The 26,467-nt window shown below is 32.0% G+C and overlaps 4 protein-coding genes across 4 annotated transcripts; 3 read left to right on the plus strand and 1 right to left on the minus strand.

The window, feature by feature from the left end:
• Positions 1-12,857: 12,857 nt before the first annotated feature.
• Positions 12,858-13,079, plus strand: OCT59_015768 (uncharacterized protein; the record flags this gene model as incomplete). The annotated part of the gene is made up of 1 exon (XM_066132034.1): positions 12,858-13,079. One exon carries the CDS (start codon positions 12,858-12,860, stop codon positions 13,077-13,079), a length of 222 nt encoding a protein of 73 aa, XP_066003066.1.
• A 54-nt stretch (positions 13,080-13,133) lies between these two features.
• Positions 13,134-13,668, plus strand: OCT59_015769 (uncharacterized protein; the record flags this gene model as incomplete). The annotated part of the gene is made up of 2 exons (XM_066132035.1): positions 13,134-13,365; positions 13,631-13,668. 2 exons carry the CDS (start codon positions 13,134-13,136, stop codon positions 13,666-13,668), a joined length of 270 nt encoding a protein of 89 aa, XP_066003067.1.
• Positions 13,669-20,788: 7,120 nt separating this feature from the next.
• OCT59_015770 (uncharacterized protein) lies at positions 20,789-22,914 on the minus strand (the record flags this gene model as incomplete). Its single annotated transcript, XM_066132036.1, has 5 exons — positions 20,789-20,893; positions 20,960-21,140; positions 21,454-21,518; positions 21,950-22,347; positions 22,413-22,914. The coding sequence occupies 5 exons, from the start codon at positions 22,912-22,914 to the stop codon at positions 20,789-20,791; spliced, it is 1,251 nt and encodes a 416-aa protein (XP_066003068.1).
• Positions 22,915-23,598: 684 nt separating this feature from the next.
• Positions 23,599-24,130, plus strand: OCT59_015771 (uncharacterized protein; the record flags this gene model as incomplete). Its single annotated transcript, XM_066132037.1, has 2 exons — positions 23,599-24,005; positions 24,124-24,130. The coding sequence occupies 2 exons, from the start codon at positions 23,599-23,601 to the stop codon at positions 24,128-24,130; spliced, it is 414 nt and encodes a 137-aa protein (XP_066003069.1).
• Positions 24,131-26,467: the final 2,337 nt, after the last annotated feature.

Consider the following 26,467-nt stretch of genomic DNA (forward strand, 5'->3'; position numbering starts at 1 on the left):
TTCCATAAGTCAAATAAAATGGTGTCATTTTACTTGATTTTTGTATTTTACTTCTATATGCAAACAATATTGGTGCTATTCTTTGATCTCAATTTTTATCTTCATATTCTCTATTTCTATATATCGTTAATTTTTCTTTTACTAATTTCGCTAATGATTCTATTAATGTTTTATTAAATCGTTCTACTAATCCATTTGTTTTAAGGTGATAAGGAGTTGAGAATTTATGTTGAACATTAAATTTTTCTGTAAGATTTTTAGTTAATTGATTATTAAATTCTGATCCATTATCTGTAAGTATTTTCTTTGGACATCCATGTCAACAAATTATTTCTTCGTAAATAAATTTTGATATTTCTTTTGCATTTGCTTCTTTTATTGCTTTTGCTTCTGGCCATTTCATAAAGAAATCTATTGCTACTACTATATATTTATTTCCTTCTTCTGTTCTTGGTAATGGTCCTATTACATCTACAGTCAACTCTCTTTATAGTCACACATTTGGGACAGTCCATATTTGGTGATTATAAAGAGATGTGACTATATAAAAAATTTCTTATATTAGTATATCATAATTCCGGCCAAAAATTAACATAATTTTGGCCAAAATTATACTTAAAACTTTATTGTATCGTAACTCCTCCAATATTAATCGTAGAGAGATGATCTTACCGCCATTCGATTCGTCTTGATGAGACGGTTCTAATGGTATATAATACGTCGAAATCCAATCACTAGATTAATTTCCGAAATTAAAAAAATATTAATGGTTTTTGTGTAATAACTCTGCCAATATTGATCCTAGAGAGACGATCTTACTACCATTCGATGCGTCTTGATGCGACGAATCTAATGGTATAAAATACATCGAATTCCAATCACTAGATCAATTTCCGAAATTAAAAAATATTAAATGGTTTTTAAGTAGTAACTCCGTCAATATTGATCACAGAGAGATGAGCTTACCACCATTCGATTCGTCGTGATGAGGCGATTCCAACGAGCTATTAATCGTCTTTTTACAATCACTAGGTACCGAGATATTTAGCAAAATGTTAAATGGCACAGTAAACGTAAATCAAGGAATATAATAATGCCGATGCTTAACATTTTGTTGAATAACTCATCAGCCAGTGATCGTAAAAGGATAAGACTACCACCATTCGATTCGTCTCAGTGAGACGATTCTAACAAGCTATGGTACATCTTTGTACGATTATTAGATGCCAAGTTATTTAATATATTCTTTATATAACTGTGATTATAAACGGTTCTTTTTAATATAAGATTTTTGAGGATAGGTGTGATAGTGACTATAGATAGATTGTGACTATATAGGATAGATTTTAATAATAAAGTGTTTTGAACATTCAACTGGTGTGACTATATAGTAGAATGTGACTATAACGGGAGTGACTATAGAGGGAGTTGACTGTATTCCAATCATATGAAAAGGTTCTTTTACTTCTATTGAATGTAATTCATGTAACCCTTGTGGATTATTTCTTCTTTGACAATTATCACAACTTTTTACATATTTTTCTACATCTCGTTTCATATTCTTCCACCAATATTTTTCTTTTACTTTTTCATATATAGCTAAAGTTGCCTGCCGAAACTCTACAGGCCATTGTCGAAATGTCGAAACTAAAACCTGTCGAAATGCCGAAATGCCGAAATAGTTTCGACATGTCGAAATTGTCGAAACCTAAAAATATTACGTTTCACGTAATAACTCGGCATCCAATGATCGTAGAAAGATGCGCCATAGCTCGTTGGAATCGTCTCATAACGACGAGTCGAATGGTGGTTAGATCGTCTTTCTACGATCACTAGATGCCGAGATATTTAACGAAACGTCAAAAATCGGCATTTTGTATTTTGCGATACTGCGCCGTTTAACGTTTCACATAATAACTCGGCATCCAATGATCGTAGAAAGATGCACCATAGCTCGTTGGAATCGTCTTATAACGACGAGTCGAATGGTAGTTAAATCATCTTTTTACGATCACTGGATGCCGAGATAATAGGCGAAACGTCAAACGGCGCAGTATCGCAAAATACAAAATGCCGATTTTTGACGTTTCGTTAAATATCTCGGCATCTAGTGATCGTAGAAAGATGATTTAACCACCATTCGACTCGTCGTTATGAGACGATTCCAACGAGCTATGGTGCATCGTTCTACGATTATTGGATGCCGAGTTATTATGTGAAACGTCAAACGGCGCAGTATCGCAAAATACAAAATGCCAATTTTTGACGTTTCGCTCAATATCTCGGCATCTAGTGATCGTAGAAAGACGATCTAACCACCATTCGACTCGTCGTTATGAGACGATTCTAACGAGCTATGGTGCATCTTTCTACGATCATTGGATGCCGAGTTATTATGTGAAACGTAAAACGGCGCAGTATCGCAAAATACAAAATGCTGATTTTTGACGTTTCGTTAAATATCTCGGCATCCAGTGATCGTAGAAAGACGATCTAACCACCATTCGACTCGTCGTTATGAGACGATTCCAACGAGCTATGGTGCATCTTTCTACGATCATTGGATGCCAAGTTATTACGTGAAACGTAATATTTTTAGGTTTCGACAATTTCGACATGTCGAAACTATTTCGGCATTTCGGCAAATCAGAGAGCCAATGTCGAAATGTCGAAATAGTTTCGACAATTTCGACATGCCAAAACTCCCTAATTTCGGCAGGCAACTTTATATGTAGCTTGAATCCCAAAATGTGCTGATAATTCATGATCATGCATCATATACATTATTCCTTCTAATTCAAATCTTCTTATTACTCTAAACTTATTTTCATCTTTAATTTTATATAAAACTCCATTTTCTTGTACGTATTTTTCTTCTTTTTCTATATTCTTTAAAATTTTATCATATTCTTTTTCATTCATTTGTTAATAAATTTTCTATTTCATTTTCAAATGGTAAAATAAATTTTATTTCTTTATTTTCAAATAATATGCAATGATAATTTATATTTGTATAAATTATAAATACATATATTTCTAATCCTATTCTTTCAACCATTTTTTTAATTTTATTTATTTCATTATTCATTATTATTTATAATTTTTAACTTCTATCTTTCTCATATTAACCTTGACATCGCATCAGCATTCTTATTTTCTTTTCCTGGTCTATGTATTATTTCAAAATCATATTGTTGTAATTCCATCATCCATCTTCCTCTTCTTCCTTTAGGAACTTTTGATGTACTTATAAATCCTTTTAATGCTGCATGATCTGTTATTACTTTAAATTTTCTTCCAAATAAATATTTATGAAAATATTTTATTCCCCAAAATACTGCCAAACATTCTAATTCTGTTATCGGATACCTCTTTTCTGCATTTACTAAACTTCTACTCGCATAACTAATAACTATTTCTCTATTATTTTCATCTAATTGTTCTAATATAGCTCCTAATCCTTCTCCTGATGCATCTGTTATTAATATAAATTCTTTTTCAAAATTTGGATGTTGTAATATCGGATAATTTATTAATTTTTCTTTTAATTCTTCTAATGCTTTTTGTTGTTTATCTGTCCATACAAAAGGAACATTCTTTCTCGTTAATTCCATTATTGGTTTTACTATTTTTGAATATCCTTTCACAAATTTTCTATAATATGAACATAATCCATTTATTTCTCTTATTTGTTTGATATTCTTTGGCGGTTTTAAATTTTTAATCTTTTCTATTTTCTTATCATCTGGTTTTAACCCATCTGTTCCTACTATATGTCCTAAATATTCTACATTCTTTTTCGCCCATTCACATTTCTTTAACTTTAACATCATATTCGCTTTTCTTAATTCCTCTAATACTGTTTTTATATGTTGTAAATGTTCATTCCAATTTTTCGAATATATTATAATATCATCTATATATACGTTCATAAATTTATCTAAGTATTCTTTAAATATTTTATTCATTGTTCTTTGAAATATTGCCGGTGCATTTTTTAATCCAAACGGCATGACATTAAATTCATATAATCCTTGACTACAAATAAATGCTGTCTTTTCTTTATCTTCTTCTTTCATCTCTATTTGCCAATATCCACTTGCTAAATCAATTGTTGTAAACCATTTTGCTACTCTAAATTTTTCTAATAAGTCATCTATTCTTGGCAAAGGATATGCGTCTGTTATCGTCATTTGATTTATTTTTCTAAAATCTATACAAAATCTTTTATCCCCTGTTTTCTTATTTACTATTACTACTGGTGATGACCATGGACTACATGATTCTTGTATTATTTCCTCTTTTAACATTTTATCTATTTCTCTTTTTATTATTTCTCTATTTTCTGTACTTTCTCTATATGCTTTTTGATTTATTGGCGTTTTATCTTTTAACCATATATTGCATTTTACTATATTTGTTTTACTTATTTTCTTATCTCCATATATACAAATATCTTCATATTCTTTAACTAAATTTTTTAACTCTTTTTCTTGTAATTTCTTTAAATCTTTATATTTTATTTCGTCTGTCCAATCTTTGTGCATCTTTAATGTCTCTCCATCATTATGGCCAAGACCTAATAGTTTTCCTCTATAATATGTCCTTTTTCTTCGTTATTTATTAAATATATTTCTTGTTCACTTGTTTCTTCATATTCATTTTCACTATCTTCATCTTCACTATCATCACTATCATTATCATCATTAATATTTTCGTCATTATTTTCATATTCTATTGGTATTTCAATATCTTTTCCATCTTCTCTTAATATTAATGTCTTTTCATTATAATCTATTATTCCTCTTTTTTCTCTTAATACATCATTTCCCAATATTAATTCTTTTTCCACTGATTCAATTACGTCCATAATTATTTTCATTTCTGTATTTTCATTTATTTCTATTGTTATTTCTATTTTTCCTTTTGATGCAACTTTTGCTCCGTTAGCCATTATAAATCTAATATCACTCTTTTCTATTATTGGAATATTTAATTCTTTTCTTAATTTATCTGATATTAAACTGACTGATACTCCTGAATCTATTATTATTGATACTAATTTTCCTTTTATTATAACTTTACTTCTCATTGCTTTAGTTTCACTTTTATTATCTGCACTTTTTATTTGTTGGTCCGAGTGTAGTTATGCATTATCATCTTCATCATAATTTCTAGCTATTCTTCTAAATTTTGGATTTTCATTATAAATTTGTCCATATGTTATATTCGCTTTTTCATTATACATGTCCATTACATATTTTTCTGGTGGTACATTAACTCGTACTCTAATATTTTTATTTCCTCTTTTCATTCCTGGATTTGGACATTCTTTTATAAAATGACCTCTTAATCCACATCTTTCACATTGGTTATGTATTCTTCTTGATTGATATGCTTTATCTCTATCTTCTTTATTAGAAAATCTTCTTTTTCTTTCACCATCAATATCCATTTTCATATCATATTCTCTTTTTGGTGGTATTGGAACATCTTCAATTTCCATTTCATCATAATCATTATCTAAATCTCTTCCATATTTTCTACCACTTCTTAAAGTTGGAAATATTTCTTTTTCATAATTATATATTTCGTAATTATTATAATAATTACCATTATCATAATATCTTTCGTGATCCATTAAATTTATATTTCTATTACCATTATTATTTCTTCTTTCATTATTATTCCTATAAAAATTATTTTGCGTTCTATAATTATTTCTCTGTCTTAATTGTGAACATTCTGGTTTTATATGACCTACTTCATTGCATTCATAACATCTTATGATTCTTGCATTTCTTGTATTTGTATTTCTATTTATATTTCTTCTTTGTTGATTTTTTATTTCATTTAACGTTTCTTCCATAGCTATTTTTTCTGCTCTAAATTGTTCTAACGCTTTACTTAATTCATCAATATCTTTTTCATTAACTGGCTTTTGCATTTTTTTATATATTTCATTTTCTTCTTTTTTATTCGTTTCTTCTTTTAAAATTTCTTCTATATTCTTTTCTTGTCTTATTTGTTCTATATTTACACCCGTTATTTTCATTATCAATTCATTTTTAGCTTCTTCTTCTCTTCTTGCTATATTAATTGCGTTATTTAAATTCGTTGGATTACTTCTTCTAACTTGGTACCCCAATGTAGGTTTTAATCCTTGGATATAATAATTTACTTGATACGTGTCATGTAATGCTTGACCTCTAGTTGCAATTCTTACTATTGACTTAAATCTTCTATTATATTCTTCAACACTTTCATTTTTTTCTTGTTTAATCCTTGTCAATTCTATCATTTTTCTTCTTTTGACATCTTTCCTAGTGAATCTATCAATTAATTTATTTTTCAAATTTCTATCATCGTTATGATCACACCAGTTTACTAAATTAGCTGCTACTCTTTCTTTTTCTTCATTATACCATTGTAATGCAGTTCCTCTTAAACATGTTATTGCTACATTTGCTTTATTTTGACTACATATACCTCCTCCAATATTTCCTTCCGTTCTTCCATTTACTGTAAATGCTACTTCAAATTGTCTAATCCAATCGTTAACATCTTCATCTTCTTTTCCACTAAAAGTTGACATACCTACTATTCCTCCCATTCCTGCAGTTTGAATTCTATCTATTAAAGTTTGTCCTGCTCCTAATACATTATCTAATGTATTAGGTGCGAGTCCTATAGCATTTTCCACTATTCTCTTTATTTGATCTTGATTTGCCATATCTAACAATATATTCTCTTGAAATAAATCTTGTAAATTATAATCAGATACTTCACTTTCACTATCAGAACCTTTAATATCAGAATCCTTAATATTCAACGAATTATTCGAATCTGAATTTTGACTTAAACCAAAACCTCCTGTATTTATAATATTTTCATCATTATTTTCGACTTCATTTTCATTGAAGTCTTCAGAATTTCCTTCCTAAATCTCATATTCTTCTGGATCTAATATTTTTCCAATCTTTTCTGAATCATTTGTATCCTCTTCTTCTTCATTGTTTCCCTCTGTTTCTATTTGTTCTTCTAAATATTTATCTAATATTTCTTTTACGACTCCTTCCAATTCATTCTTATTTTCTTGGAATAACTTTATAAACTTCCAATTTAAGATTTCTCCATCTGTATAACCCATATTTATCATTCGTAATATTTCTCCTTCCATTACTTCAACTTCTGCTCCTTCACATATTTTCTGTATTCTTTTTACTCTTAGTTCTGTTTCACTAACATCATTCTCTTTTCTCTCAGAACAACTTTTACATATTTCTCCTGTAAATTCTTTATTATATTTTACTGCTTCTTTCTTCAGTATCATTTTGTTACATAACGGACATTCTGTGGCATTCATAGTATACCATCTTCTAAGTTCTCCAATTATTTCTTCATCATCTAATTCCTTAATTTTTATATAGCTCTCCATAAAATCCTTAGTTTTCATTATTTCATGTTCCACTCTGAAATTTATTATTCGTCTTATTTCTTCAACATCAATTTCATAACCGTTTTCTAACCAATAATTTCTGTATATTCTTTCTATATGTTCATCTCCTTCATTTGAACTTGATTCTCCTAAATCATCTGAACTTTCTAGTTCTCCTACATCACTTTGTTCTTCAACAAAACCTTTTGTTTCTACAATTTTCTCTATTATCTTTTCTGTTAAATCATCGTTCATCCATGGTTTTGGATATTTATTTCCATCCCACCATTAATATGTTATACTTTTCTGAAACTTCTTGATTTTCCCTCTATTTTCTTCTTCTGCAATATTTTCTTCTAAATGTAATATTTCTTTAAAATTTCTTATAGTACCATATCCTTTATTCTTAATAGTTACTGATTCTATTTCTTCTAACCATTCTTCAAATTTTGCAAATCTTATATCTAATTCATCATCTTCTATAATATATCTATATGTTAACAATTCCTTATTTCCTAATAAATTCTCTTCTGTTCGATCATCTAATATAAACTCATTATCTTCACTCAATATATAATGTTCACAAATCACTTTTATTACTGATATAATTCCCATTTTTCTGTAATCTGATTTATTTCTATACCTAATTGACCTCACAACTATATCTAACAGTTTTTCTCCTTCTTTTCTCATTTTCTCAAATTCTTTATTTCTTTTCTTTTTACTAGATGGATAACTTTCTTCTCCATCTTTTCTTGTCAATATTATATATTCCATTAATTTCGTATATGTGTTTCTATTATAACTCATTGCTTCTAATATTACTTTTTGAAAAATTTTCCAAAATCTTTTAAACCAATCTCCTATTTCTATTTCATCAGTACTATAACATTTTAAACATGAAGGGTCTACTTGATATTCTTCTTTCAATTCATTATGTTTCTCTATTTCATGTCTTCTTTTAATCTCTTCTAATTCATCATATATATCAGACATTTTTATTTTTTTAAACATTTCATAATTTCACTTTTATTTATATTTTATAAAATTTTATCATCATTTAAATTACCATTTTATCTTTCACTTCTTTAAAAAATACAATTTAAATTCTAATATTTTCAAAGTTCCAACTTTGATTCTATAATTTCTCTATACATTCTATAATATAATCTATAATCGCGATTTTATTTATAAACTTTCTATATCTTGCGCAAATAAACTGTGATCAAGGCTAGGGATTATTTATAACTGGGGCCACCCAGTGTCAGACTAATATGATCACCAACAAAGGCTTATTTATACTGGGTCCTCCCAGTGTGCTCTTATTTATACTGGGGTTCTCCCAGTTCTATACACAAAATTAAACTTTTTAATAACTTTTAATCTTCTTCTCATGTTAACTTTCAAAATATTTATTTCAAATCTATTTCATATTATTTTATTTCTCGCATTTCATTTTATAATTCATTAATATTTTCTTATTATAATTGGATAGCCACGGATTTTTAAACGATCAACGTACTAAAATTTCTGTTGACATAACGCCCCTGGTGACACAACTATTTCTTCTATTATTTTCTTATTCATTTATATTTTTATTAATCAGTCGCCCCTGCCCAAGGGGCAACTATATATTTCTTTTACTGCGCCTTATCACGTGACTTATACTTTTTTATTTACTGCGCTTCATCACGTGACTTACATTACTCACGTGATTTGTACAACATTTTATTTATTTTACGCAACATGTTTACGCAATTTCTTTTACTACATCATTATTACATCATTTTATTTCATATAATTCATTATTATCTTTTACAATCTTTCATATTATTCTTTTATTTTTCATATATCAAATAACAACATTTCGATATTTCTTATATTTATAATATCATTTAATTTCTCTTTCATTTAGTAACCTATACCGGGCTTGCCTTTACCTTCTTCATAGAAGTATAGTAGTTTACGGGTTTGTCACTAATAACTTTTCTTTTCTTATAATACTTTTCAAATTTTTCAATCATTTATTAACTTCTTATTATTCACAAAATTCATTCTCATTATAAATTTTTATTTTCGTTTAATTTTTAAATCTTTTTATTATTATCTTGAATATTTCATTCATCTTTTCGATATATACTTTTTCAATATATCGTATATTTTCATTTCTCATATATTCCGTAATATTCCTTTTTCATAATATTACTTTCTCTTATTTCTCGTATATCATTCAATAATATTTTAATTTTTCTTATATATTTTCTTTTACTATATTCTTTTTCATATATAGTAACATATTTCTCATATTTCGGATAAGTCTTCCTTATCTATTACTTCTTTGATGATTTCTTATATCATCTATTACTTCTTTGATGATTTCTCATATCATCTATTACTTCTTTGATGATTTCTTATATCATCTATTACTTCTTTGATGATTTCTCATATCATCTATTACTTCTTTGATGATTTCTCATATCATCCTTTTCTTATTAATTTCACAAATTTTTTTTTTATTTTCTCATATACTTTTCTTTTATTTCTCATTTAGATTTTGTATGAAGACAACAATCTTTTATTTTCTCGTGAGCATGCACCAAAAATGTGACACGCCGCCCATAGGATATTAAAATAAAATATCGTATGTTGCCACCGACGTGTTGAGTTCGTATAATATCTATGCTTGGTTTAAAATAAAAAAAATTAGTTACAAAACATTAATAAACCATTAATTAAAGATAATTAATGTGGCACTTTTTGCTCATAAGAAAAAGGCTAAAAGAATGTGTTAGTTTATTATTAAGGACGAACTAAAATTTTTATTTTCCAAAAATTGAACTTTAGAATTTCCTATCGAAATCCACTTGTATTTATACATTTTTAAGAAAAATATTTCTAATATTTCTAATATTTCTAATAAAATTTGAAGATCTATTATCATATGACTATCTCGTTACACTAAACTAAACTATAAATATAATTTTATTGGCTAATTATTTATCCTTCAGCTAATTATTTATCCTTATTTTATTTTATTGTATTTTTCAGTTATTACAATGTGACTTGACATTTTATGAATAAGCCATTTTTTTATAAACTAAGATTAATGTAAGTATGAAAGTTATAGAATAAGTGTATTTTGGCCTGCTTTACAAGTTTACTTAGTGAAAAAAAACTGGTTTTAAACACTGTTTTTGACTTTATATATGAATGAATAATCTTTGACGATTATATCTAAAAATGAATGTCGAAAATGAAAAAATTCAAATAAGTCAAAAACGATGTTCAAAACCCATGTTGCGCACTAAGTAAACTTGCACAGCAAGCTAAAATACACATACTATATATAACTTGAAAGTTTTATGTATTGGTGAAAAAGTTTTATTTGTAAAAAATAAATTTTTACAAATCACGTGATCGAACACGGCTTTAGACGACCCCCATAAAAGGTATATTGTGATACATGATTGCAGGACCTGACCCCACCCATCCACTAAATCATGTAATTTCTGGCATGCCCCTTATATTTGGAGCAAATATATACAAATACCTGTCACTATCTTGATAATGCCATTTGACATTATGCTAACATTAAATCTATATTGACATAATATAGTTTTGACATTGTAAGAAATGTACAATGAATCTTTATCCATTATTAAATAGGTATACGACAAACTTTTTTGTTTTCAAGAAGTTGTATGACGAATCTTTTTTTTTGGTGGACTATTAAAAGTCAAAACATGTGATCATCTAAAAAGGAAATTTGTATCACAGTACAATGAAACTTTTTAAAATTTTCCAAAAGTGTATGACAGGGTTCTTAATAATGTATTCAGGAGTCATATTTAACCATTTGTCTTTATTTTTTAAAATGTCACAAACTGTATTTTTTTTTACACTGAATTTTTTCCTTATTTCTTCCTATGATAATGATGGATTTTCTTGATGAAGCAAAACATAATTCTTTCTTTTCTTCAAAAGTTAGAACTTTTCTTTTTTTAATGTTGCTTTATTATTTACATTTTTTCTTTTTTACTTCATAGCATGGTAAAAAAAAAAAAATCTGAATAATTAATCAAATTGTTTAATTATAATCTACTGTTTACAATTTTGTAACACTGATTTTACTAATCATGTGATCAGTTTGGTATATCAAAATTTTTTATTATGTTTTATTATAAACGGTGAGATCCCCCTATTCCCTCTGTTATCAATTTACAGAGTTGCCACATCGAACGGGTATTCTCATGGTCGAACGAACGAATAAATGAACAAATGAACAATTAAACGAACAAGCAAATAATCAACGACATAATTAACAAACAACATAATCAACGAACAACATGCAACAACATATGACAACAACATTCTTAGTTTACGACATAAATAGCGTTAGTAATATAAAACATTAAGCGACATAAAATTAAATTTAACTTCTCTAAATTTTTCCCAAATTATATCTACTTTTACCTTTAATTTCAAACTTCGATAGCTCTCACTACGAATTATTACTTTTCAAAAGTATATATTTAATTCATCTCAAAATTTTCATTTTATTCAATTAAAATTAATTAAGCAAACATTAATTAAAGTTTAGGGCGAACCTATTACCTTTAATTAATATTAAACTTTACTAACAAATAATTAAATTTAACTATTTAAATTACATTATTGTGGATGTGCAATCTCTCTGAGATGTGGAATTACTTTGAATTTCGCTCTCTATTTAAACAAATTTTATGCTACTTTCTATTCTAATATGTGCTATCTATATACTATCTTTTATGTTCTTTTTACATATTATCTTTGAACTATCTTTATGCTATCTATATTTTAAATACGCTATCTTTTAATATGCTATCTTTTGATATGTTATCTTTCTATTTTTAATATGTTATATTCCATCTTTTATGTTCCATCTTTTTAATATATTTCTATATGTTATATTTCATCTTTCGTGGTTTATATCTTTTCGTATTATCTTTTATGTTATCTTTTTATATTATCTTTTATATTATCTGTTATATTATCTTTTATATTATCTTTTATATTACCTTTTATATTATCTTTTTATATTATCTTTTATATTATCTTTTATATTATCTTTTATACTAGGAAACGGAAACCGTTGGGGGTCCGGAGCGAGAAAATTTTGTTAATTACTTTTGCAACATTTCGAATTTAAGGTTAGATAAGAAATGTAGTAATCATAAATATCAAATGTAATAATTGAATGTATACGTTAATAAAATTTGAGTATTATTTGTAAAATAAAATTTAAATAAGTATATCATACTATTATCATGTAATTAATTATTAACAATTGAAAATTGGTAAAAATAAATTCGTAAGAATAAATGCATAATTAACCGTTTTTTATCACTAATATTTATTCTAAATACGGTAATCTGGCGTGATGATCATATGCGATGTTCGATTAACAAAAGTAAAATACAAGCCACTATGGAGTTTCTCTATAGCATGCATAATGGATAATAAATTCATAAGCCGAGACACACTTCGAAAGCGTAAAGCTAGAGAGAATGAAACATCTAGTCAACGTGAAACACGCCTTGCAAAGCAACGTGAAATTACGCGGCAAAAAAGAGCAAGGGAAAATGCAAATGCTGAAGAGTGAGAGGTGCGTGACGCACGTGACAAAGAACGAAAATGCGTAAAGTTAGCAACAGAAATGGACGAACAACGTGAAAAACGTCTTAGTTACTATCGTGAACGAAGAAAATACCTGAAAAATATTCAAAATACAATGGCCCAAGACTTGAATTCACAACAAAAAAATCTGCAGCAAAAGTATCAAGATAGTGGCGTGGACGGCGCAGAAGGTGACGGCGCAGAAGATGACGGCGCAGAAGATAACGGCGCAGAAGATGGTGCAGACACACATACCGATGCTGGTGTACTTGGTGAATTCGAGCGAGATCTTCTAAAGAAATTTCGTAACAAAGTTAATAAATTTAAACATTCGCTCTGCACGACGTGCAATGAAAATTTTCCATCAATTGTAATTATAAGGGGGGAATGCCGACGTTGCCATAAAGAGAAGCAGCCAAAAAAATTTTCGAAAGATAACAATATGGACCCAGGCGAAGTACCTGATGAACTTCGTGATCTCACAGAAATTGAGGAAATGTTGGTTGCGCGAGTATTTCCCGTGATGTCGGTTTATAGACTTCGTGGAGGTCAGCATGGATATCGAGGAAACGTAATCAACTTTCCTTAAGATGTCCAAGAATTTGCTTCAAAGTTTCCTAGGCATCCATCGTTATTAGATGTGCTTGTCATACGTCGTCAATCTGCGAGCAATGCGGAAGCGTTTAGGAATTTCAAAGTTCGTCGTGATAAGGTCACTCAAGCGTTAATCTGGTTAAAACAAAATAATCGTTACTACGCTGACGTAATCATTGATCATGAAATTCTCCAGTTTCTGCCAATTGATGGCACAATTGATGACCAACTTCAAGATATTAATGAAGATATTGATTACGACGAAAGTGAGGATGACGTTATTACACGTACCTTCGTTCCACTTCCACTCCCAGCCAATCGTGAAGATACTGCTATTAGAAACACACTCGATCGAATACAAAATGAAAATCATCACATAATGTGGCCACAAATAAATGGAAATCCTGTTAACGAATTCCAGACGCCAGGGTATATAGCATGCGCATTCCCAACCTTATACCCGACTGGAAGTGCAGACCTTCGCGCAGAACGTATTAGAGATATAAAGCCTGCCGAGTATTTCAGGCACCTTCTTCAATACAAGAACGGAAGATTTGCGCGTCATGCTCGTTGGCGGTATTTCGCATTGAATTCCTAAATGCGTTGGCGGGCACTACAAGAAGGAAAGGTGTACGTTAAGCAAAATCTTACCAATGCGCAAATTACCATTACAGATATTCAGGAAAGAATTACCCAAGGCGATAACTATATGGCCAATAGAATCATGCGATTTGGAGAAGGTTTACGTGGATCTTGTCAATTTTGGTATGCTCGATTCAACGAATTAAACGATATGATTAAGCAGATAGGACCGGATGGCTTAATCTTTTTTACGTTTAGTGCCGCCGATTTGCATTGGCCTGAGCTCCATCAGCTTATGCCATCTAACAGTAATCGTGAAACTTCAGCCAAACGCCATCACCAAAATATCGTGGATAATTCTCATATCGCGGACTGGTTTTTTCATAAGCGATTTGAAATTTTCTTTAACGACGTCTTAAAGAAACAATGGGATTTGGAAGATTGGTGGTTTAGGTTCAAATGGCAACATCACGGCAGTGTTCACGTGCATGGAATCGGAAAAAGAAAAAATGCACCTACAATAGAATGGAAGCATATGAAGGAAGATGAGAACAAAATGAATGAAATTATACAATATCTTGACAGTCTCGTTACCACAATAAATCCAGGACTTGATATGCCTGTTCCTGAACGGCATCCGTGCCAAAAGAAAAGCAATGAATTAAATGATGACCAGCAAGACTACATCGACTTGATTAATAAATTGCAACGACATACCCGATGTAGTCCTGCGTACTGTCTTTGTATCAACCGAGAAGGACAACAACATCAGGAAATTTGTTTAGGCGTAATTTAGTGTAATATTTCGAAGGTGGTGTAAAATTTCGAAATATTACACTAAAAACGTAATATTACAAAAGTTTACGCTCTTAAATTTGAATAATTATAGTAATTTAAGAATATCTCACTATCTACTGATCCAATCAAGACGATCTATAGCTCATTGGAATCAGCTCATCAAGACGAATCGAATGGTAGTAAAATCATATCTTTACGTTCGATAGATGATTTTCTATTAATTTAAAACTTTACTGCATACTATAGAGCGTTCTATCAACTGTAGAAATGCGATTTTACTACCATTCGATCCGTCTTGATGAGCTGATTCCAATGAGCTATAGATCGTCTTGATTGGATCAGTAGATAGCGAGATATTCTTAAATTACTATAATTATTCAAATTTAAGAGCGTAAACTTTTGTAATATTATGTTTTTAGTGTAATATTTCGAAATTTTACACCACCTTCGAAATATTACACTAAATTACGCCTAAACAAATTTCCTGATGAAATTTGCCGGTTTAGATATCCTAAAGAAATTGTTGAAAGAACATTCGTGCAAGATGATAACAATGGACAACCGGAGCTTGTAACGAGAAGGAACGATCAATACATAAATTCACATAGTCGACTTCAATTACAGGGTTGGAGGGCTAATGTGGATTTAAAGCCAATCCTTAGTATACATGCTGCGCTGCAATACGTTGCAAAATATGCAAGCAAAGCAGAACCACGATCGTCAGCCTTTTCGGACGTATTAAATCGAATCCTTAGTGAAAGTCAGCCAGAAGATACGTTACTTGCTCCGGCCCAAAAGCTTTTATTATATAGTGTTGCGGAACGGGACATCTCTGTCCAAGAAACCTGCCATATTCTTCTCGGCCTTTCTCTTTACCATTCAAGTCGGCAATTTGTCTTCTTGAATCTTAACAAAGAAGCACCAAGATGGATTCGTGGTACTGGGGAAAGTGAAGAATCTTATTCTGTTAATAATGATTCGGGGCGAACAGAGAAATCACCTTTGAAAATATATTGGGATCGACCTACCGAACTTGAAGATTTCACACTATTCCGGCTTCATTTGACACACAAGTTGGTTAAAGGTCGATGGAAAAAGTGTTAACAGGAAAATGTTATGCGTGTCTTTCCACGTCCATCATCCTTACGCGAGGGTCCTCAATGGGAGGAGTTTTGCCGAGTGAAGGTTCTTCTTCACGTTAGATACTGAGATCAAGATTTAACCGAAGACAGAACTATTGCATGGTTATCTTTGTACAACGATTATATCGAAGAGATCAATGCTGATCCAATTGATCTAGTTGGGTCACCTATAGACGATGAAGAAAGCGAAATAAACGATGAAGAAGAACTATTTGAAGAAGATGATGATGAACAAGACGAACATCGACCTGACTGGATGTTTCTTGCTGAGATGGGCCCAAAACCAAATTTTGATTGCTCTTTCGATCTAAGTTCGCAAGACATGGATCGGAACCATAACTGGATTAACGATCCGAGGGAATGATATATGGACCTCGTGGATATTGATACGTTTTTAAGTAGAAATCCTAAGATTGGCGAAGAAGAAAATGTATTAATGGATTATCAAACGTTAAATGTTAATCAAAAAATTGTTTTTGAACGAATAGAATCACATTATCACAATACGCTTGAGGGACGTCAAGATGAACCTTTAAGGATCATTGTGATGGGAACTGCTGGGACCGGTAAGACCTATCTAATAGAAGCAATCCGATGCAGGCTTCGAGAAATGGCAGGAGGACCTAAGTCACCTATAGCAGTGCTCACTCCGACAGGAGTTGCAGCCTTCAACATTAAAGGTATAACGATTCATTCAGGGCTATCAATTCCGATAATTAATGACGCAAACTGTCTTGATATAAGCGGGAAATGGCTGAAGCAACTACAAGATAAATTAAAAGATGTAAGTTACGTAATAATTGACGAGAAGAGTATGGTTGGTCGTCGAATGCTTGCTATAATTGATAAGTGGCTCCGACAAGCTTTTCCTGAACATAATAATGAACCATTTGGTGGCAGGTCGATTATTTTGTTCGGTGACTTCGGCCAACTTCCACCTGTCCTTGATCTTCCTATGTATGCTGGTACAAAATGAGGTTCATTATCTAATAGTGGTATTGCGGCATACAAGCAGTTCAAAGAAGCGTATAAGCTTGAAATTGCACAGTGCCAATCCGGAAATTCTAAAGAGCAACAAAACTTTAGAAATATTCTCTTAAGACTGCGTAATGGAGAATCTACTAAAGATGATTGGAAAATTCTTACCACACGAATTGAAGACAAGCTCAGTATAATAGAACGTAGTAGATTCTCTGACGCTTTGTTCATTCTAACAAAGTGGTCTGAAGTCAACGCGGTAAATATAGATCGACTTCGATCTTTGGATGCACCTGTTGCCAAAATCCAAGCTATACATACAGGTGGAAAAGAATCTAAAAAAGCCGACTCAGATACAGCGCATGGTCTCGAAGCATATATATTGCTGGCGAGAGGCACAAGAGTCATGTTAACGGCAAACTTACAGACAGACACTGGGCTAGTCAATGGTTCAATGGGAACTGTCCAAGACATAATATTCAAAGAAGATCAGGGTCCCCCTTCACTCCCTATTGCGGTCTTGATCTCTTTCGATAATTATAAAGGTCCCACCATTACTAGCTTAGAGGGTAAAAGAGTTGTACCAATTGTACCAATTAGACGTACCTGGAATGGTAAATCTGGAGCTCCTTGTTCGCGCTTACAAATTCCAGTTCGTCTTGCGTGGGCAATTACGGTGCATAAAAGTCAGGGTCTTACATTACAAAAGGCTACAATAGACCTTGGTGATAAAGAGTTTATCGCAGGTCTTGCTTTTGTGGCAATGTCTCGGGTACGCGCCTTTAAAGATCTTCTCTTCAAACCGTTCAATTTTGAGAGACTTCAGCGTATTAAAGAATGCACAAGATTAAAAGAAAGATTAGCCGAAGAGAAACGTTTAGTTTCCATGATGCCAGGAAACTGAATTTAATAATAGATCTAACAATAAAAAAACAAAAAAACTGAAGGTATTTTTGATAAAAACATTTTATTATGTCTAATATTATATTTAACGCGCATTTGTGTTGTAAATAAAATACATTATTTTATTTCTACGAATCTAACTAAAGTTTCTAATTCTACAAAACATTTTAAATTTTTTTTTTCACTTTTTTTTTGCAGTATATCTTGTAACACTATTCTTGTAACGCAGTATATTTTGTAACACTAACACAGTACTAACACTAGCTTATCTTGTTTATCAGGTTTGTTTATCTATGTAGCACAAAGAATCAGCCGACGTGATGCATGCGGACAAACGGACATCGCCACGTGATCCAATATGTCATTAAGGTTCATAAACATATATAGTTTTTCGCTTCGCTCCGGACAATTATCTTTTTATATTATCTGTTATATTATCTTTTATATTATCTTTTATATTATCTTTTTATATTATTATTTTTATGTATTTTTGTTATGCGTGTTCCTTTATTTAATCTGCTATCCCTCCATTTTATATGATTTACCTTTTGTGGCTTATAATTATTCTTTCTAATTGTTCTTATTGTTGAACTCAATAAACTGGTTGCTAAGCTGCAATTGATCAACTCCCTACTAAGGTTGCTTGTCTAAACCTCTTCAAAATCCTACGATTAGTTTCATCAAAATTTTACTATAGATTTATTATAGTTTCAGCAGAGTTTCAGCAGTTTCGGCATTTATAATAAGTTTCGGCAGTTTCACCTTTCTCCAAAGTTTCGCCAGTTTTTTAATATAACTTTAATATAGTTTCAGCAGAATTTCGCTTTTCGGTAAAACGCCATCTTGCCTAAACCCCTAGGTTTCGGCAAGCAACCTTACTCCCTACTCAATCTATTGGTTTCTTGTTAATCATTTGATAAATATTACATCATGTAGATCATTACTCTTCCTAAATGTTTATCCTTTTCGGCTAATCATTTATCCATTTACGCTGATTCAAAATTAGTTCGTTCGTACTTAGTACTTGACGTTCACATTTGTCCATTTTATAGTATATTATTTGCTTTCGCTTAATATTCGTCCGTTTACAACGGTTATTCAATAAAAATTTGGTATACATTATATAAAATTTTATATAAACCTAGTTCTTGAACAAATGTTCAGTAAGTCAAAAGTTTGTTATATCATGAGTTTATTATATTAAGGTCAGACTGTATTAGATTACAGAATATTTTTAAAGTACTTTAATTTAGAGTAGTAAATCAGATTTCAAAATATATAAATATAGGAAGAATTCATTAATAAGAATTCCACAATCTTCAGACTCAATAAAATATTAATTATTAGAAATTATTTTGAATATAATACTTATAGTTTACTTAAGTTTTAATTAATGTTTAATTTTATAAATTATAAATGAGGAGTTGGAATAAAGATAAACTTCTGTAATGAGAAATATCGCAATTTAAAAGTTAAGTACATAAATATACAAATTTAAATTAAGTAAGAATATACTAATATTTTGTTGAGAATATATATAATAAAAGCAGATACCTTATTTATCGACGGGTGGCAGATGTCAGTGATAGTGTGAATTAATATAATTTTTTACAAAGTATCGTGTTTATTAATATTATTTAATTAATGTATTATTATTACTTTACAAATTGTATACTATTACTATAACTATCTAATGTAAATTCTATATAAATAAACACTAGTAATGAAAATTCTTGTAAAGAGCCATTCAAGAATCTACAAAATAAAAATGAATTATTAATAAATGTTTTATTAAAAAATGAAAGAAAAAATAAAAGAAAACTTGCCTAAAATGTAGTACTCTACACGAGCCAAGCTGGTTCATGATGAGCTGGCTCAAGCTTTTCAAGCTGAGCCAAGCCAAGCCATGATTAAATTGGTTTGGTGGCTCACGAGCCAGTTAGAAGAGCTTGAGCCAGTTATTAGGCTCAGCTCAAAAAGCTCGAGCCTGTAACAGACTTGGCTTAAAAAGCTCGAGCTGGCTTATGAGCCAAACGAGCTATTATACAAAAAATGTTGCGAAATGTTTTTATATAATAATATGCATGCATAAACAAAATGTTTTCACAACTTTTTTCATTGTTTATTAAAGAACGTTATGAAAATGTTTATTTAAGTTTTTACATGTAAAATTGAAAAAAAACGCCAGAACTAATGATTCCAGCGTTTTTACATGTAAAATTGAAAAAAAATGCCGGAACTAATGATTCCGGCATTTTTACATGTAAAATTGAAAAAAAATGCCAGAACTAACCCTAGTTGAAAAAGTCCACTTCGGCTAAAATTCGACTGTCCGGTTTTAGGCCGAATTATTGCCGAATTATTGCCGAATGCTGATCGATTTCCTTATATGACGATTGGTGTAAAATGGCTGCCACTCGCCTATCAATCAGACCAAACAATTCGTCATACAATCAAACATTATTCGACTATTCAAACAAACAAGTTTCGACTATGACGAATTATCACAATTAATAAAATTTCGGTAAACGAATTACTTAGCTTTATTTACTGTTTATTTACTGTTTATTTATTAAATTCACTCGATAATACATTGTAAAATATAATATATAATATATATAAATATTAATAAATGTTCCGCCGTACAACTACCGAACTACTACTGAAAATCTTATGAATTACATGAATTACAGACGAACTATTCTATCATTTCACTGCCATAATCTTCGTCTGTTAAAGGGGCATAATCGTCCCCGCTTTCAGCCACAGCCTTTCTTTGAATCATTTGCTCCTCATGAATCGACTGTAAAAGTGCACCACGGATTTCTCTGTGTGTGGATGATTCACCTCTTTAGTGCTCTTCATTTACATCGATCAATATTCGTCTTTCTTCATGTGAGAGTCGTTTTTGATTTGATACATCAGATATATTAGATGGAGCATTCTGGGCACCTCCGTCTGACAGAGTGTTTTGGTTGTCGAAATCTGTTTCGTACGCCGTGTTTTGTTCGACGTACGCCCAATCAGGAACATTAGCAGGCGGCGGTTGCCTGTAAACATAAATCGCATCGTTATAGTTTCGAGGTCTCGTAAGTTGCGCCGATTGTAAAGATAGCGAATATGGATCGAGTATATTTCGTAAAAGGTGTCTCAACTAACAAAAAAAAATCGATATTGTTAGTTAGTATTGAGGATGCAAACTTACAAATACCGATAAAATAATATATCTCGTCCGATCTCCACGACAAATCGTAAACATTGATGTTATGTTTGAGACTTGGGTTTTCATCGTCGGTTACACTCAATTCGGGCGAATGAAAATCGTTATCTTGTAATATTCAATATATTTCCGATTTGTCATACTTTGCTAGTCGTTCGTCTCCTTTTTCGAAAAGTGATTTCGCGCCTTTAATGCGACGAGCTTTTTTCTATATTTAATGAAAACTTCAATTAGTTAAAACAAATGCAAGACGTTGAAATATTAATCGGCTATCGTTTACTTCGCCATGGCGACCGTTGCAATGTAAGCGTCAGTCATCTTTATCGATTTTTCCCTTTTGCCTATACATATATCGGCTTCTTCTGTGTTTGTGTAAAGCTTGTAGCCAACTCTTCAATTGATCATAAGAAGGATTGTATCTCAGCTTCATGGCCTTGAGAAGTTCAGGTACCAATTTTCGTCTGATTTCTGTATTGACTTCACTCGCGAAGATTTCTTCTACCTTCAAATTAAGTTCGGGCGGCAAAGTCTTTAGAATCGACTTCATTTCGGTCTAGTTATAAATGTTATAAATGAAGAAACAATTTGGTAAGATCAACACATACAACTAACTAAAGTTAATTGATGAATATTACAAACCCGAGCTTCTTCATTATCACATTCTTCTCCGTCGTCATTACGAGCTATCCTCTTTCCTTTGGCTTTATGGCGTTTGCGTTTAACTGGATGAAAGGAACTTTCATCCTCGCCATCGGCTAGATCTTCGTCACTCGAACGTGGTTGAGACGATGACTGCATTGATTGTAATGACCGAGGGATGCAGAAAGACCGAAACCGCTTGATTTTGTCGTTCAACTGCTCGTTTTCTTGACCGAATGCCTCGTTAATGGACATTAGCATTTCGTTTTCGTCTTTCAGGCTCGTTATATTCGCCTTTAAGGTTTCGATTTGATTTGCGAATTCACGATTTTGACACTCCAATTGATGATTTTGTATTCGTAGGTCGTAAATTTGCTGTTTTAATTCTTCATCGTTTCCTAAAAATAACAAAATATATTTAGTAAGTAATTGACAGCATTCATAATTCGACCAAAAAGTAGACCTGTAGGTAGGTCTTCCGCTGGAGGTGCTACGTCAGTCTTCTCGAAGATGTTAAGTAGGTTGCTTGGCAAGCGAATATTGGGTTTTTTTGCTTGCAATTCCTTAATATTGTCGATTCTTGATCGGCTTGAGAGCGAAGAAGAGGAGGAAGTATTTCGACCAACACTTCCTGGAGTGTTTGATCGAGTGTTTGGTCGAATCCTCTCAACATCTGAAGTGACTGGAATTTTTGAACGATTGCTTGGGGTGACAACATCTCGACCAGCACCTTCTTGGGTTCCTGGGGTTGTTCGAGTGTTTGATCGAATCCTCTCAACATCCGGAGTGACTGGAATTTTTGAACGGGCAGGATGATTGCTTAAGGTAGTGCTTAAGGTAGCGACATCTCGACTGATACCTAATAATCGAGAGGGATGGCGCTTAATAATACGGCTGCTTTTATTTTGAACTTCGTCTTCTGGATTACGAGCCGATTGTTTTCCTTTTTTTTCTTTTTGAGACATATTTTATATTTAGAAATTATTATCTTTGTGTGGTCGTGTAAAAACTCATTAATATATAATTAAAAAAAATCGATAAAATTTTTCAAATATTAAAAAAAAATCGATAAAAATTTTTCAAATATTTAAAAAAAAAATCGATAAAATTTTCGTAAGAAATGAATTTCTAATTTATCAACTCGAAAAGTTTAATTAAACTCGAAAATATCACTTGGCAAAAAGTTTAATTAAACTCGAAAATTATAAAGTTTAATTAAACTATAAAATTTATCACTAGCCGAAAGTTAATTCATTAAGTGATTTATTGATAAAAAATATCGATATCAATTTTGCTAGTCACTAAATTTCACTTTTGCGAAAATTAGTTAAATAGTCACGTGGTTTTATTGTGCCTTCGTTTAAAGAATCATTTTAAACTTACTGCGTGTATTCTTTGATTATAAATAATAAAGAATAATTTTAACAATGACTAGAAAAAGAGCGATTGCCAGCATAATTAATGACGAAACACAAGTAAATCGTTCTTCTGGCAGATCCACTCGTAAAAGAAGAACAAGATTACCCTGTTACTGCAGTAAATGTAATGGTAACTTCGTGGATCCGCGTACAAAGGTGCTGCATGATCTGAAAGATCAAAATTCAGCCGATAGTTCATTTAATAAATCGACCACAAATTTTGATATGAATATGATTCAAGAAAACGAACTTGAACTTGAATCAGTAATCAGCCATGAAACAGTAGACCATCAAATCGATCGAATTCAGCAAAATACACAAGAACATGAAACAGCAGACGGATCCGAATTTATCTTCTTACCTAGAAGATCTAAAAGGCGTGTGTATAATAATCATCAGATTTCGGCTCAACTTTCAGATCATGATGATTCGGTAGACGAAGAGACAGAATTCACTACTGAAGATGATCAAAATACCAGATTCTCTTCAGATGAATCAACTAGCGGAGAGGATTTCGAATCATTTGAAGACTATTCATGTCCTGGATTTGAGCCGTTTCAGAATCCAACTGCTACAAGAACGACGACCGACGACCGATTTTTATGGATTTTAATCTGGATTATGAGTTTTCGGACAAGGTTTAACCTTCTGGAAACAGCTACAGAATTGTTATTAAAGTTCATGAAGCTGGTGCTAAAAGAGGTCGGAGGAGCCGATTTTGATGAGTTTCCCGACACTTTGTATCTCATAAAAAAGGTCCTAGATCTTAAGGATCGATTTCATAACTTTGCGGCATGTCCGAAATGCCACAAATTATACAAAAAGCAGGAAGTGCGAGACTCATCCGTTACAAATTGTCAGCATATAAAATATCCAAATTCAAAAACTCGTAGAACACGATTATGTCAGACGGCTTTATCTCGACCAACAAAATTATTAAACGGTCAGGTTTCAAATCAACCGATCCTTATTTATCCATTTGCTGGTATTCGGCAACAGTTGGAATCCATGTATTGTCGTCCTGGTTTCGAAAATTTACTGCGCCATTGGGTAAATCGGACATCTTACGGCCAAATTTTAGCTGACATATACGATGGACAAGTCTGGAAAACACTGAAGGACGAAAATTCAGCTAATTTTTTTCGTCCTGACACGGCTGATTCAAATCTTGGGCTAATGCTCAATTTAGATTGGTTCCAGCCATTTGAAGGTACAATGTATAGTACCGGCGTTATATATATTGCCATATGTAATCTGCCGCACGATGTCCAATTTAAACGCGAAAATTTGTTGATAATTGGCCTTTTACCGGGACCGCACGAAGTTAGTTTACACAAGATAAATCACTATCTTGCGCCAATTGTTGACGAATTAGAGACACTCTGGGCTGAAGCGTCCCTAAATCGCACATTCGAATTTCAAAACGGAAGAGAAATTCGAGCGGCATTGATACTAACTTCGTGTGACATCCTGCCGCCAGAAAAGTATGCGGCCATGTATCGGCATTAGTTTCATGCCATAGATGCGAAAAAAAGGCCAATTACGAGAATCACCAGCACAACTTCGCTGGCATGGATGACATGGATGAGTGGTTTGTCATTCGGGATTCGGCCAAGCATCGTCAAGACGCAATTGGATGGAGAACTTGTAAGTCGAACGCTGCCAGGAAACGATTTGTGAAACAAACTGGCGTAAGATGGTCCGAGTTGCTGCGTCTGCCGTACTTCGATCCTATTCGTTTCATCATTGTCGATCCGATGCATTGCTTATTTTTAGGCATCGCAAAATGGATCGTTAAACGAATATGGGTCGATGAGGGATTATTGACACCGGCAGATCTTAATAAAATTCAAGCGAAGATGAACGAGTTTCGTGTTCCATCCGACCTGGGCAGAATCCCGGGCAAGATCAACTGCGGAGAAGGATTCTCCAATTTTACAGCCGATCAATGGCGGATTTTTTTCACCATTTACGCTACAGTTGCACTTTGGGAGCATCTTTCAGCCAAAGATCGGAAAATCCTTACATATTTTGTAAGAGTCTGTGCCATTTTAGTGAGCCGAATTGTAGAAGTCGAACTAATGAGAGAGGCTCACCAAAAATTAATTGAAATCATTAAATTAATCGAAGAACATTACGGCCGAAATAAGGTGTCTCCGAATCTTCACCTTTCGCTTCACTTGTGCGAATGTTCTTATGACTATGGTCCTCTCTATGCGTTCTGGTGTTTTTCTTTTGAACGCATGAATGGCACTTTAGGTAAGTCGAAAATTTGTTTTTTGGATTAATTACAAAGTTACTTTTTTAATAATTTGAATTTTATATCAGGTTCTTTGCCAAACAGTAACCGGCAAATTGAACCAGAAATCATGCGTCGATTGACAACTGACAATCGAATTAGTGATATAAAAAGTTCTGGAATACCGATAAAGGGTCTTGAACTACTTAATGATCGGCCTGCTGTTGGTTCCTTGTCAGAAATCGACTAATTCTCATCGGATGAGATGCATCGTTTTTGGCTCAATTCTAGAAACATTCAGGAATCAAGAATTACTGGTAGTGAGCTGTTTCCTGGAAGTATGCTGAAACCAGTTTCCGAAAACGTCCGCCTTTCGAGTTCAATGCTAGATTTGATGGCAGAATATTATAGCGCAACATATGAGACGCTAAATTTTCGGAAGCCGTTTGGAGAAGGTGAGGCGGACTCAATAGTAATTCGGGTATCAATTGACAAATTCGGAAGATGTCAAATTGGGTCAGAAGTTTTTGGATCTGGAGTATCAGCACGACATACGAATAGTACATTTGTTTTGGCGAAGTTTATTACAAATGATGGCGTTGTTGATACTTATCCGGGACAGATCCAATATTTTTTCACTCATATGGTCGATTTGCCAGATGGACCAACAAAACACCATTTAGCTTACATTCGGTGGTACCAACACACAAATTCGGCTGACACTAGATTTTATTTCAGCATTGATGATGAGGAAAGATCATGCAATGTTGAGTTGTGGAATACCGATTTTTATCCCGAAAGTCAGGATTGTATTATTCCGGTTCACAATGTCCTTGGCCGATTTGTACCTGTGAAGTACAA

The sequence above is a fragment of the Rhizophagus irregularis genome, chromosome 24 (assembly GCF_026210795.1).
Source record: "Rhizophagus irregularis chromosome 24, complete sequence".
Lineage (NCBI taxonomy): Eukaryota > Fungi > Glomeromycota > Glomeromycetes > Glomerales > Glomeraceae > Rhizophagus > Rhizophagus irregularis.